Source organism: Musa acuminata, chromosome BXJ2-5 (assembly GCF_036884655.1).
Source record: "Musa acuminata AAA Group cultivar baxijiao chromosome BXJ2-5, Cavendish_Baxijiao_AAA, whole genome shotgun sequence".
In the NCBI taxonomy this organism is placed as follows: Eukaryota; Viridiplantae; Streptophyta; class Magnoliopsida; order Zingiberales; family Musaceae; genus Musa; species Musa acuminata.
The window spans coordinates 42,201,711-42,216,341 of NC_088342.1; the positions used below are offsets into that span (position 1 = coordinate 42,201,711).

General features: G+C 37.3%; 1 protein-coding gene, 1 long non-coding RNA gene and 1 pseudogene across 2 annotated transcripts; 2 read left to right on the top strand and 1 right to left on the bottom strand.

Moving 5' to 3' along the window:
- Window positions 1-696: 696 nt before the first annotated feature.
- On the top strand, window positions 697-2,903 carry LOC103985919 (uncharacterized; annotated as a pseudogene).
- Window positions 2,904-3,456: 553 nt separating this feature from the next.
- LOC135586281 (uncharacterized) lies at window positions 3,457-5,399 on the top strand. Its single transcript, XR_010487120.1, has 4 exons — window positions 3,457-3,582; window positions 3,674-3,714; window positions 3,802-3,921; window positions 5,275-5,399. It is a non-coding gene; the product is annotated as an uncharacterized LOC135586281 (long non-coding RNA).
- Window positions 5,400-7,831: 2,432 nt separating this feature from the next.
- On the bottom strand, window positions 7,832-10,258 carry LOC103985615 (uncharacterized). Its single transcript, XM_009403366.3, has 7 exons — window positions 10,045-10,258; window positions 9,893-9,964; window positions 9,153-9,217; window positions 8,719-8,866; window positions 8,460-8,540; window positions 8,246-8,353; window positions 7,832-8,145 (listed from the first exon to the last, which is right to left on the bottom strand). Exons 1-7 carry the CDS (start codon window positions 10,228-10,230, stop codon window positions 8,080-8,082), a joined length of 726 nt encoding a protein of 241 aa, XP_009401641.2. The 5' UTR covers window positions 10,231-10,258; the 3' UTR covers window positions 7,832-8,079.
- Between the last annotated feature and the right edge of the window lie 4,373 nt (window positions 10,259-14,631).

A 14,631-nucleotide genomic window follows, 5' to 3' on the forward strand; every position in this document is an offset into this window, starting at 1 on the left:
TGAATTTGACTTTGATGAATCTAACAAAAGAGATAATCACAAAGATCTCTTGTTGCCAGTTTCTCTGCAACTCAGCCCATTTTCTCCGGATAAATTGATGAACACAAATCGATACCGAAATTATTAGTCCAACAAATCCTGCTTTGATGCATCTCTGGTTGCACCCGAGCCAACCCAGCCCGGCCCTGTTCAAACCATGCGTGGCCATGTCAGATAGATGACGTGTGACGATTGCATTGGTTCTCATGACTCGAAACGCTGTATTCCTCTTCTCCTACATTTTTCAATCTGCTCGCTCGTCACCTGTCGCACCTGCTGTTGATCGTGCTCTCTCGTCGCACCTGTCGTCTGCCGCTCGCCCACCTCATCTGCTCGTCCATCGCTCGCCCGTCACACCTGCTCAAACCGATGAGCTCCTGGCGGACTAAAAGAGAAAGTATGTCTAAACGTGTCTTTAAATCATGTCATCGTCTCCTAAATGCTCGGCATTGCAATGATAGTGGGATTTCATTGAGAACAAGTCCACTGTCTTCTTGTACGGGGGCGGTGCACTCCTTGCAGTGTGGCTATCTTCCATCGTCGTCCGTGCTGTCAACTCCCTGCTGCCGCGCGTTCTGTCTCCCCTTCTTCCACCTCGTCTTCTTTCATTACCGGATCGAGCCCGACTTGCGGCGATCGATCGTCATCAACGCCGCCATGAGCTTCGACGCCTTCGTCGCGGTCGTCCGGATTATCCCTGTCGCGGCACGCTACGTGCTGCGCAGGAGTCTCTTCACGTTTGACATCAGTAAGAAGGACACTCCTCAGGGCGCCATCAAAGTGTCGGTTTTTCCCCTCTATCCCGATCACTGTTTTATCTTCTAATGTAGATCTTGGTATACTGCGGTGAAACTCCATATTCAGGGCGCCATCAAAGTGTCGGTTTTTCCCCTCTACCATCAAACTCCATCTCGTTTGTGTTTGGAAGTCAGTTTTGTGATGTACAAGCTGATTCTCTTCTTTCTTGAACAGAAAGTTGGTGTTGCCCTCATTTGCAGCTCTTCCCTTGTTGATGGCATATGTTGGGCATGCTACCATCATCATACCAAAGCCCCTCATTCATATGTTGGAGCAGCTGTTCTGTATTTAGGTATCACTCTAGATGGAGAGGAAACATGTCTTAGAATTCATCAGTTGTCACTTTGGTTCAGTAAATACTAGTTATGCAGTCAAGAACTTGCTGTTAATTTTTTTCTGCAATTGATGGTCGCAGCATAACAAACATCAGTTGACTACATTTGCCGATAGATCTATAATTTTCTGGGGATACTATTAATTTAAGGAAATATTAGGATTCAACTATCATGCTTTGAGGTTCCAGTGGGAATGTTCATGAAACTCAGATTCAGAAGGTATCCCAACCTTCAATGGATAATCATCTGATATGAGAGCACAGTAAAAATCATAGAGAGAAGATGATAAGAAGTTGAGAAATAAATGATTCGTGGGAGAAAAGAAGCCAAAACCAGCACACTTTAGATAAGAACTAACCAGCACTTTCCTTTCCAGTTAAGTTCTTATTGATGGATTTTCCCTATTGATTCCTGTAAACTAAATCAAACAGGAAACTCTACTGGTTACATGAATTATGTGGATGATACCTGAGCCGTACACGTTTTTTTCTTAATGAGTAGGTTAGAGATTTCTTTATCACAAATTGTTTGTAATACTCTAATTACAAATACTAAAAAAAGGGCTCCAAATACTAATTTGCCAAATTTAGATGCCTAATGGACTCATAAAGTTATCCTCAATACTCTGTTACAAATACTAATGATTCAATTTAGATGCCCAATGGACTGTTAAATTCTTCAAAGTGCTTGCAGTCTAGTTTTTAAACTGAATCCAAACCTAAAATGTACTCAGACAAAGTTGACTGTAAGTAAGACCTTAAGTTCAACTCATATATGTAACTGATTATTTAATAGACCAGATCCTAACCTGCATGAATTTCATTACCACAAATCTTTAGCACAGCACTAAACAAAGTGACATATCTGAAAGGTGTAGTAAGGTTAAGCATCATATTTTGATTTTCTATTTGTTGGAATGTTGAAGTTATGAGTTTCATGAAGATGTAGATTCAGATTCTTAAATAGTCTAATGCATTACATGCTTCATCTCTGAGTTGCCCTGATAAAGAATTATTTGATTTCTGTAGGCTTTTGTCTAATCCTGAACTTGTGGACTAAGATATGTTAGTATCACAAACTGGATGCACAGGCTGGATGTGTTTGGTGGCTGCCACTTTTATGTGTAAATCTTTTATGCTTCAGTTATGATGATACAATTTTGCTTCTCGTTTTTTGTCTTTGTGTGAAGCATAGGTTGGATATGCAACCTATATATGGGCATGTTAGCTGTCTTTTGCACACACTCCATCAACATACATGCTGGTTTAAATGGCCTCGAAGCTGAACAGACTGTTGTAATTTCAGCTGCAGTAAGAAACACAACACTGACATTACATTTCTTTTTGCCTTTTGGTTCTGAGATGAAACTAATATACATAGTCCAATTGCAGGTCTTAATTCATAACATTATGCAAATTGGTAAATCTTCAGATCCAGAATATCAGCAGGCTCATGCATTTTCTATTTACCTTGTCCTTTGTTTGTTGACTACTTCATTGGCTTTACTTTCACATAACTGGTAATTGTAATTACTTTAATTTTTTTATTATGGATTTTATTTTTTTAATTTGCATAACTTGGAATCCAAAAGGCTCATCTGAATAAAGCTGGATACCACTGGCTCAATTTAAATACCAGGTACCCTTCATCAGACTCTGTTGGTGATACCTACACTTTGCTGGAATGGCTTTGGCTGTAGTTGTAATTCTTGGCCATTTCAGGACCAGCTAAGCCAACTTCTTTTCTTGTTTTCAGTTTGGTCATATATATAGCTAGAATTGCTTAAATTTCTTGCTACTAGTTAATGAATCCACTATATATATATATATGCTTCTATATGCTGTAATCAACTTTTGGAACAATGGAATGTTAAAAGTTTTATAGAATAAAAGGTCCTATTTTAGCAAAATTTAGAAATCCCCATAACATCTGACAATTTAGTTGTACTCTAAAGTAGATGATCCTTACCTTTAAGTTCCTTGATGAATTCTCTGAGTATAACAAAGGAAATAAACAGCATTTCTATAATCACACAAATTTATGCATGTCTGAGACAATTTATTGATGATTTCTATGTGGTGTTTTTATATCCTAATCGGACCAACTAAGAGTTGACTGAAAGTCTTCTATGCTTTTCTAGAAGTGTTTCGAAATTTGCCCTTCTGTTTATTCTACTTAGTTAATTTGGTTGTTTCTTCCCGTGCGAGCATATTCACACCATTTCCCTCGTATTCTCTATGTTAAATATTCCTGTGCATGACATTGCATTGTATCGATTGTGTCTGCACATGATATAAACTTATATCTACTTCTAACTCGTGCTAACTGGAGTTTTTTGGCTATCCACAGTGCAACACTCCTGCTTTTCTTCTTGCCTCAAGTTCTGAATTTCCTTTATTCATGTCCTCAGGTTTGTTCAAGCTCCTCATTTTGCACTTTGGACTATGTTAATTTTTGTTACTTGATAATCTCATTCTTAATTATCTCTAATGAGCTTCCAGATTTTTAAGATAATTCCTTGTCCAAGGCATCCCCTACCAAGGTAGCTTGACTCCACTTTGCTGCCATAACTTCGAAGCATTTATTTTTATACTATTTATCTGGCAATGGAAGTCTTTTGTTCTTCCAGATTTGATCCTCAAACCGGACTCTTAACTGGGACAAAGGATGGGAACTTGTAAACCGATTCCTTAGATTGTATGGTCGGTGCACAGAAAATATTCTATGCATCATACTTCTTATTTTCCAGGTAACTCGACTCACGATAATTTGTGCTTTTTACAGTTGCAATGGAGATGACATTTCTCCAGTTTACTTGAGTGCGTGAAGTGCGATATACAAGAAATTATTGCTTAACTTGGCTACCATGTACTGAATAAGCTCATATCTTTTTCATTTCATAACTAAGACGAGTTCTGAAATATATATTAGGCTCACGCATGACTGTTTCCTGTGATCCACTTCTCAACATTACACACTAATTACCACTTGTAAGAAAATCTTGATAGTGTGATGAACAACACATAATAAGAGTAGTCTTTAGCAAGGTTCGTAATTTTGTATTTTATCGACGTTTCGAGCTTTGCTCGGTATGATATGGTATGGATATACCGAGCGGTATGTTAGGATGTATCACTCGATATGTATATATATATAATAAAAATATATAAATCAATATATAAAAATATAAAAATAATATAAAAAAATTAAAAAAAAAAAGGAGGCGTATGCTGCCTTGGCAATGTCACCTCCCTTTCTTCTCCTCGTCGCATCAAATGAGGAGAAGAACACGGGCTTCTCCTCATCTGCGATGTTCGACGAAGACGTTGAAGGCCATAGACGTCTTCGGCCTTTGACGAAGAGCGCGATGAAGGTCGCAGGCGTCTCCGGCCTTCGGCGAAGAACGAAGCGAAGGCTGCAGGCGTCCCCGGCCTTTGATGAAGAATGTGGCAAAGAAGAAGCCGAGCCGCCACCTCTCTGTTACCACCTGGATCGGGATTGTTGAGGGAAGGCAGTGCCAAATCAGAAAGCATCGAGGTTCTCCTAATTCTCCCTCTTTTTCTTCCTCTTCTTTGAGTGCCTTCTCCCTTTTCTCCCTCGATGCTTCTTCTTCCCTCGTTGCAGCCAGGTTGATACAGTCCGGTACGGGCGGTATCATTCGAAATTAAAATCCTTAGCCTTTAGTTCCGTGGTATAATTTTATTTGTTAAAGGTGTTTGCTTGCTTCGAAATGTTCCAGTTATCTGAAGATAGATAGACTGTTCCATCTTTATGGTGATAAATCATTTGTTCTTATTTACAATGAGCCTTGGATTTTTCGCTTTTCAATTTTTTTACGCTACTTCAATAATTCAATTGTATTCGGGATAACCACAATATGGTGGATGACAGGTAATTGGGTTTTGTCTCATCAGTTAGTATATTGTTTTATTTCATTAGTTAGGATATTGACCCTTTGCAGATATAATTATTGTATGTTACATTGATGGTTGAGAATAACTTGATCTTTTTCCCCCTTTTTTTTTTGTTTTTACTTCCATTCATTATTCAGTTGCTTGTATGCTTACCAAGGTAATGAATGCTGCAAATATTTTCTGTACAGGCTTTTTCGTGCCTTCTATGTTTCTGCTTGAGGCATGTTCTTGCCGGATGGTACAAACGAGGTGTGACAGCAAACTCTGTAAGCATGCAGTTCTAAATACTGTGGCAAATCTATCCCAAATGCAGTTGTATTTTTGTTAGAAACTCAACCTTTTGCTGGTTCTTGCTAAGTTTTGAAGTAAAATTTAACATTTGGTGTTGACGAGAATTCCAAGAGAATGAAAAATAACTTAAATTGATGCATTGGGTGCATGATACGACACAATGAGTGTATTTAAGCTGAACAGAGTTTATCTCCTGCATTCTTGGCAGGTGAGTTTTGTTCCTCATTCTTATGCCCCTTTCCAAAGTTATCCTTCTTTTAAACCTCGCCATCACTTTTGAGTCAGGTCACTTGAAAATGTTGTGGTGGTGGTATGGGGAAGAGACATCATGTTCTAGTTGCAAGTTAACTTAATACAACACTAATAATAAGTCTCAACTATTCAGGCTTGGCTACAAAGATCTATATTTGAGTTCTGTACAAAATAATATTTTTAGTAAAGTTTTCTTTTCAATATAGTTTTAAATAATATTTAAATACTTATTTATAACTTTCAGTAAACTTTTATTAGGCCTCTCTATCTCTTCTTGCATCACTAATATTTGACCATAATAGATAGAAAAGAAGAGAGAGATTTGACAAGTCTCTTTAGTTTGGAAATATTAAATCTCTTTGGGTATAACACAGGTGAAAAAGGCCCGATATTTGACAGAGTTGTAACTTGATTAGGTTGTGGACCTACAGTAATAACATTTAAATTGTTTCACCTGATTTCTTCAAAAAGCATCAAGTAGCATTCAGAAAGCTTTTGGCTTTGTGTTAGAATCGGTTATAGAAGTAGACTCAAATTCGAAATGCTGTATGACTTTTTACATAATATACTCCTTGAGCTGCATCCTTTTTTGAGACACTTATTCTTGTTTTATGTTTTTTAGTTTGGAAGAAGAACCTTCTCTGGTTAGATGTCTAAATCTTGATGTTAATTAGCTCTTACAAGGATAATTTGCAGGAAAGGAAGTGTCACTCAAAGATATGTCGCAAAATTGCGAGTTTGATTCTTGAATTGGTTTCACGATTGGCTCAAAGGAAGCATTGGTTTCTTATGAATCACTTGTACAAGGAGGCCTATGGCTTGTTGAGCTTTTACATGAAAATTTTCACCACCAGCTATGTATATAATTCTTTTAAGCACTAATTTATAGGAAATGTTAATAGAAAATATAGAAAATGCTTCAAATCATCTTTGTTTGTAGAATAACGAAGTGTAAATATTGCTCCTGCACATTTTTCACAGGTTAAGAGAGAGAGAACAAGGGCTCAAGCACATGAAACGAGTTAGTAGCAGCAAGGCACAAAGCAGTGCATGCTGCAGAAGCCAAAAGAAATCACCAAGCTGCGACAATTGCCCAGCAAGCAGACGACATCAGAGAAAGTAGTCGAACTGTATCCTCATTTTTCTTCTGGCGTCGCTGCTGAAGTTATCATTTTTGCTGAAATATGATGTATTCTATTGTGAAGTTACACGGTAGAAGGTTGACGAGTATCATGATCCAGTTTCTTTTACCATATGAACTTCGTTATAAGTCAAAACCATGGTTATAAGTTCCCTATAAGGATCTTGGGATGTTTGGTGACAATTATGTATTCTTAGATGTAGTGTTTTGAGAAGCCTTTTATACCTGTGGAGAATATTGACCATATACCTTGTGATTGACATCAAGATTGAAATAAAATTTAAGACAAAATTTACAATATTACAGCTTTTTCTTTGGCAAAGACTTTCTTTGGTATTTTGGTTTGCTAATGCTTGATCATATGTTTTCTCCAATTCTTCCCATGCATTCCAATGTTGGAATTTAGGCTCCTTCCTCTCTTTTTGTTTTCTAATTTGTTGTTGCTTATCCTAAATATTGTTGTCTCAACTCCATAAACCCCATTTTCAGTTCTAAGAATATTGAAGTTGAGACTATGGTAACATTTGCTCTGGAATTCTATTAGCTATTGACTCATGATTGAGCTTCCATGTGGATCAAAGTAAGGTGGTGAAGGTGAGATCACTAAGCATTTGTACATTCATGTGGGACTCAAATTGAGATAAACATCACCAACTTAATTCTTAGTGCTAGGAGCAGTGCTCCATCCATCCACTGCATTACATACCTTTTTAGTAGTGAACTGTCATTATGGCTAGAGACTTTGATATGGATCCACAATCCATTGAGATGGCTTAACCTGTTTGGCAGGCTGAGTCAGATTCATATTGAGTGCTTGACTCGGTTTCATGTGTGGTGCCGTAGCCGAATGACAAGCAAACTGGTTCTTCACCATTGCAACATCTGTAGACTTCCAGCAGAAGTGTCTACTGTTGCAGAAGCTAATGGTGACATTTCTTTTGATGTTCTGCAATTTGTTACCAATTGATTTGAATTCTATGATTATCTTTTTATTTGAGAAATGATCTCAATTCAGCAGTCGGGTTCGTATCAAAGCATCACCGAGCTTCAAGATGGAGACCTTCAAGTAAATGACCTTTTGTTGTAAGGTAGAATGGAAGGTACAACTTTGAAGACCATGCGGTCGGTCTTTCATTTGGAGCACATATATACAAATGGACAGAGCTTCTCTCTCTCTCTCTCTCTCTCTCTCTCCCTTGTAATGGTTTGGTGAAATAAAGAAAGAAGGGTATCAGAATGAACAAGAAAAGAGATAAATAAGTGAAGAATAAATATGTGGTTTCAGACTAAACATCATAAACAGTCATTATCATGATCTGATTGGGTGGTGTTCGATCTCATCCTCTTCCTCCAATCCGCCAGAATTAATTCTTCTCTGTTCAAAATCAAATACCATTTTCCAGGAACAAAACTCATTTAGTTAATAAACAGATGTAAAATGACATGCTAAGTATAAGGTATTGGAAATGGCTTACATGGAGCTGCTCGATCTGATACTGCCGCTGTGCCAGCTGAACTGCCGATATGAACTGCATTACTAAATAGAAGGGAAGTATAATTCCACTAGCTCTTAGCAGAAACACCTGCACGAAATTTTCACTCACATTAACTTGTAAACTATGTCGAATCGAAGTTAAATGTACAGCTTAGCTATAGTATTAGTGATCATGAACCAAAATTAGTACTCACCGTAGCAATGCTGAATGGAAATTGATCAGCTCCGACTGTTGTCACTGTGATGAAATGCCTGATCAGCAACATAATTGTAAACTGCATGCATAAATTTTACACACAACGGATAAGGATCAGATGCTATGAGCTGAAATCATATTCATGAGAAGCTAGACTTTCAATCTTCTGTTTCGGTTCGATACGCGAGACATTATGGATGAGGATCAACTTCTAGACCGTAAGGCATCTTTTCTTTTATCGAATTAAGATCACTTACCATGATAGCCACATATCGACAGCACGAGACACTTCTACTTGATGCGGCAGAGCACTCTGGATAGTTTGAGCCTGCTGCATCATCACTTGCAATGACGAATCCTTGGTTTTCAGGATCATAATTTGGTCTGGGGATCTCCAAGCTTCCTCTGGCACAGTCGCAGATTGTTAGTATCGGATTTTGAATCTTGTATTGCTAACAATGAAGAAACTATGAGATTGAAATGGAGTAATCTGTTATGTTTGGTCCCACAATATCCATGACTTGGACTAAGAAAAATCAAATGTATGATTGAGCTTTGTTGTATAATTGAGCTGACAGCCCTCTCCATTCCAGGGAAGAGTTCAAATTCTTGGGCCTACTGATAGAATGTTGTGGATAATGTGGTTTTAGTATCTAAGATTAATTAGCTTAGGGTAAGAAGTTTAAGTTACCTGATGGTCACTGCCACATCCAGTTTTGCCTTCTTCTCAGGAAAGGTATAGCCTGGTTCAAATATCTGTGAGGGAATTCACAAGAAGTTTGATTAAGAGAGGAAAGGGTTTGAGAATTTGGAAGTTTTGCAAGTCAAGTTACATGAAACTTCATCTCAAAGACAAGTCTGGATGGATAACTTTGAGGAATTGAAAGTCTGTGAACTAAAACTTCCTCTTAGGTAGTGCTTCAACACAAGGAGGAAGATCACATAAAACTTCAAACTTCAGCAATCATATAAAAGATAAGCTATGAAAAGCATTAGAATATCTTTTTCTTCAGCAAATTCTTCGAATAGAGAATTCAGTAATTTTTAAATCAGAAAAAAGATGACTTGCTATACATATACTTCAGCAATCATATAAATGAAAAGGATTAGAATATCTTTTTCTTCAGCAAATTCTTAAGAATAGAGCTATCAGCAATTTTGAAGTCAGCAAAAAGATATAACCTGTGAGACATATGGGAATTTTTAGGTTTCAGAAACAAAGTTACAGAAGCATTAAGGCTGTCTAAACCAATTAGAAACTTTTAAGACAGAACAAACTGAGAAACAAAATAAAAATCTCAAAAGGGCTTAATGCACAGTGAGATTACAAGGGATAAATAGAGAAAGAAGGTCCTTAAAACCAGTCTTAAGTACTTGATTATATGTTTGTTTTCTTTTAATTCGTGTTCTCTTCTTGAATGTTTCTCTAACCTGAAGGCAAATTTCACAAACGTTGCTTCCCTTCTCATCACACCACCTCTGAATGCATTCTCTGTGAGCAAACTGGAACAGGGAAACACCAATTCAGCATCATAACCAGACAAACGAACAACAAAGATCAAAGCCATTCAGAAATCGATTACCTTCAGCGTCCCAGAACAAGCGCAAGGGGATTCCATGCTCGTGGAGCTCTCTTCCTCCTCTTCATGGCAAATTCTGCACAGGCTTGTGGAAGCAAAAGGAGGAAAAGATGAAGAAGAAGATGATGACGATACAGCCCACCCATCATCTATGACCAATCTAGTCTCCTGTCTGTCTCCAAATTCCATCTCTCTCTCTCTCTCTCTCTCTCTCTCTCTCTCTCTCTTAAATAAGCAAGGTATAATGGCCACGGGATGCCATGCCAGCGTCAGGAAATGGCGAGCGTGTCCATAAAGGCGTTGGGAGAATAGTTGGACCAACTAAGAAGACACGGTTTCTCCTCTGTAGGCAGCTTTGTTTAGTCTACGTGGTGGCATGGCAGTTTGACCTTTGAAACTTTGACCTTGACAGCAAATCTACAACAAAACCTGTCCTTAGATTGTTCAGCTCTATAAGCCTAAATGGTTGCATTCTTATTCTTATTTTCTATCCAAAAGAAAAATAGTATTACTTAAACAGCCGATTACAAAGAAAACTGACCAATTAAGTGATAAACAGCACTATATCTCTCCCTAAAAATATATTTTTATTTGATTGTAGCAGCAGACATGCATGTTGCAAATGTACAGATCAAACACCTTCAAAGATAAATTAGACATCAGGATTATTAAAAAGAGCTTAAAAAAATATTAGGTTGTGATTCAAAACCATATTTTTAATATTACTTTCATGACTAGGTGAGATGAACCACTTACCCATCTTCAACACCATTGAACTCACATTGACATAGGCAGCTCAAACCCAAAAGAAAAAACTACTGCAGGCATATTTGTTGGACATGGATTTTATTAGGTGTGCATGATTCTAGAGGTGAAGAGACATCTGGGGTACCACTGCTTGATGTCATGGAATGGAAAACAACATGCTTGTTGGATTCATGTGGATGCTGAGACACGAAAGATTTGGAGATAAGAAACTCGAGATTAAACCAAATAAATTGCTTTTGTTTTTTCTTTTGCATTCTGTCATCAATTTTAAATGGGATGAAAAGAAATTTTTTAACTGATGCTACAGTCATCAAAATTTCCCAATGGTCTCACACATCTCAATATAACATCACCCAAATTGACTTCCTAAAAGTTTTGTTTTGTATGTGACATTATTTCTAAAAGATTATGTTTTTATCATTACAATTTTATCTAAAGTGACCTCTTACATATTGATTTCTGCATGATATACTATTTTTTTTTTAAATCATGCAACTAACTTAATTTTGAGAATTATTTTCTAACTCTATCCACAAAAATTGATTTACCTTTAGAGTCCACAAATCAAATTTCATCCAAATTGGCCTCTTACATATTGAATTCTAGGTGAAGATTTTTCACCCTTTTTGTGTCTAATAGAAGATCTATAAAATTATCAAGTTCTGTCTAAATCAAATAGAAAATTGATTTTGCAAAAAGATACTTTGTGGAAAAAACAGGAATGCTATTTGGGAAAAAGTGAAATCCAAGAACTATTTTTGGCAACTCATCCTTTCTCTTACATTATCTTATATTTTGTTGATTTTTTGATCAAATTCTACACTTTAACCAACATGAGCAGTGTCTGATTTCTGGCAGAAAAAACTATCAGCCAGACCTTTGAAGACAGTACAGCTTCCAATCACTCGTACTGCTGTTGGTAGTGACACCATTAAAGCTCTTGGCTGTAATGGCACAGCCCTAATTCTGCATGAAAGGGTAATTAGCATCTGGGAGAAGCTGTAAAATAATTCCACAAGGCCAGCAAGAAGCATGAATGGAAGCCAACCAAACACAGTAGTTGGAGGCTGACAAAGCATTTGTAATTTATTAAGGTAGATCTTCGTTTAACATTGGCATCACTGTGTAATCCACTACACTTTATTTTATTATTATTTTCTTCTTTTGAGGCTAATGAACAGATATCTTTTACAATAAATTTGTCCAACATTTCTTTGTCATGTTCAAGGCCTGCAAGAACTCAACAAGCGTTCCTTTAGTATGCTCAACCTCTCTGTTTGGTATTGATGGATTCCAATTCTCATTGGAAAAATATGGTGGCAAGTCCAGAAAAATTAGGAGAAGTTCTCGTGCGATAGTGAGACACAATGAATGCAGAATGTGCATGCATGTGCATTTCCTCTGCTGGCAGAATGTGAAATGTAGGTCTATGAAAGCTACAAGTGAAGGAAGGGCATGAAAGGAATCAAACAGCTCTTCGATGACTCACCTTCTTATCTTTTGTTGTGGCTCTTCATGCTTATCTTCTTTGTTGGCCTGATCAGCTTCCTATGGTGATGAGAGTGAAGGAATGAAAAATGTGGGCCTTGCTTTAGAGTTTTATTAAGCTTATGACAAACAACGTGTGAGAACAAAGTACAACGAATGGTACAAAAAAGTTACACAGTGGATTCCAAATGATGTGCATCATGTTAGCTTGTCATGCCCCACAATGCATGTTGAGCTGTTTCTTTTGTTCAGTGCTTATCAAATACCTATTGCAGGTTTTGATCTCTCTTGCTAGGTTAAAAATAAACTCAGAAATATGTTAGTTATCATCAAAGTAACTGAGAATTTGTTGATCTTTTTGCTCTTCATCTCTAGTAAATGGATGAGGCACACCATTTTTGCCTCTTATTCTCATAATTATTTAAACTTTATTAACACTTTATCATCATTTTTACCTCTTATTTTTATAATTATTTAAACTTCATTAACACTTAATTAAAATAAGCACATGTACATCCCAACTTAAGTAGGAAGATGAAGATGTCCTCCACAATAACTCTTCTCGATTATTTTCAATGATACTTTGGGATCTTATGGGAGGTCAAACCTAAATAGGAGGGAATCAACTAGATGCTTCTCCTCGGGTGATTTAGGAAGTTTCGGAGTTAACTTAGATCATATTTTGATAAGTCATATATCTTGGGTGAGTCTTTTCAAAAAAGCTAAAGACATGGGGGAGAGAACCAAATCAAGTGATGGAGAAGAAGCTCAATAGGATTCGGAATCATGCAACAGAGATCGATGCTAGAGAGATTCCACTAGCATACAAGAAGTGACAAACTAGATTATATGATAAGTTCTTAGGTAAGATGTTTTATCTGAAATTTCTTAAATCGATTCTCCCCTAAACTATGGGGGTTGCCGATTGATTGTTTTATAGTGGACATAGTCGAAGGATTATTTTTTACTTTTAATTTCACTCTATGGAAATAATAAATCACATCTGCTTGTGAGGACTATGATTCATGTAAGGTCAACCTTTCACATTAGTCCCATGGAAACCCTTTTTATAGTTTCAATTGCCAACACTTCTATTACAACTATTATAACCTAACTTTTTAACCCATATATCATCTAAAATTAGTAAGTTTTTAAAGTTAGATCAAGTGACGCTAACATGATTCAAGGGCAAGTTTGCCTAAATGTGTATTCTATTATATTTTAGCACTCTAATGTTATAAGGTATTTGGATTCAAGTGGGGGAAAACATAAATTTTCTAATCCATTCCTTACGAGAACTTGCCTAGCATTTATTTTAAGTGTGAAAAGATAGAAAACAAGACATCAAGCTGTGAAAGTGCTTTGGCACTAACCATTACACAACTAGCTCCGGGTGATGATGATATGCTTTACAGGTCATGGGTACAAGTGCAAAGGAGGCCTAGGCCTAGGTACACAAAAGCTGACGTGGTTGGTCAAGCTAAGGGGAAAGAATCAATGTGGATGGGAGAGGACTTGAATCAAATCATAGAGGCTAATGTGTTAGGAGTGACCAATCTGGTGCATCATTGGAATGGAATTAGATTCTGACTTGCTCCTAAGCAATGGTCCAAGATTCATCATTTGAGTTCTTTTTTTCAAGAAGAGGGGTCACCACAAACGATGGTGATCCAACAATGGTTGGGATAGTGTCAAGGTGATAAAGTCCCACTTAAGTTATACCAGGGGATCAGACTAAGGAGGGATGATTCCCAAGAAGAATAGAGGGGAAAATCCATCCATCTCCTTGGGATAAGAGAGCAACGAGAATTATGAAGTAGGATCAAGTTTCATGTGTACTCCATTCTCCACTCTAGTCTTCTTCTGGAAAAAGATCAATGGAGGCTAAGGGAGTGGATAACCCTAATAGGTCTATACCTCTATTTAACTAATCCCTTCGTGATGCTTCGATCTATAGGAGATGATGAGTTGTAGGTCAAGGTGGAACTGGGCGATGCTGGAGAGTCTTTTGTCTTCAAATCTAGCTAGGATAGGGGATTATCGGAGAACATATCCAAGGCACAGAAGAGGGCCAAAGACATCTTCTATGATAGGCTAGTGGACAAACTAGCAAGAGCTTTTCAAGAAACCATAGCCGGAGAGACATAAGTTGATTACTTCATTTTAAAAGAGGCTAAGCCAGAATGGACCAAGAGGGAGGAAGACGGAAGACCTAAAGCTATGTGAGAAGATGTCTAAGAATGTCTTAAAACTTTCTTAAATAACATTCGACACCATAATAAAAAAAAAAGAAGCGATCCTAGGGGAAGCTCGGATAAGACCATGAAAGATGGA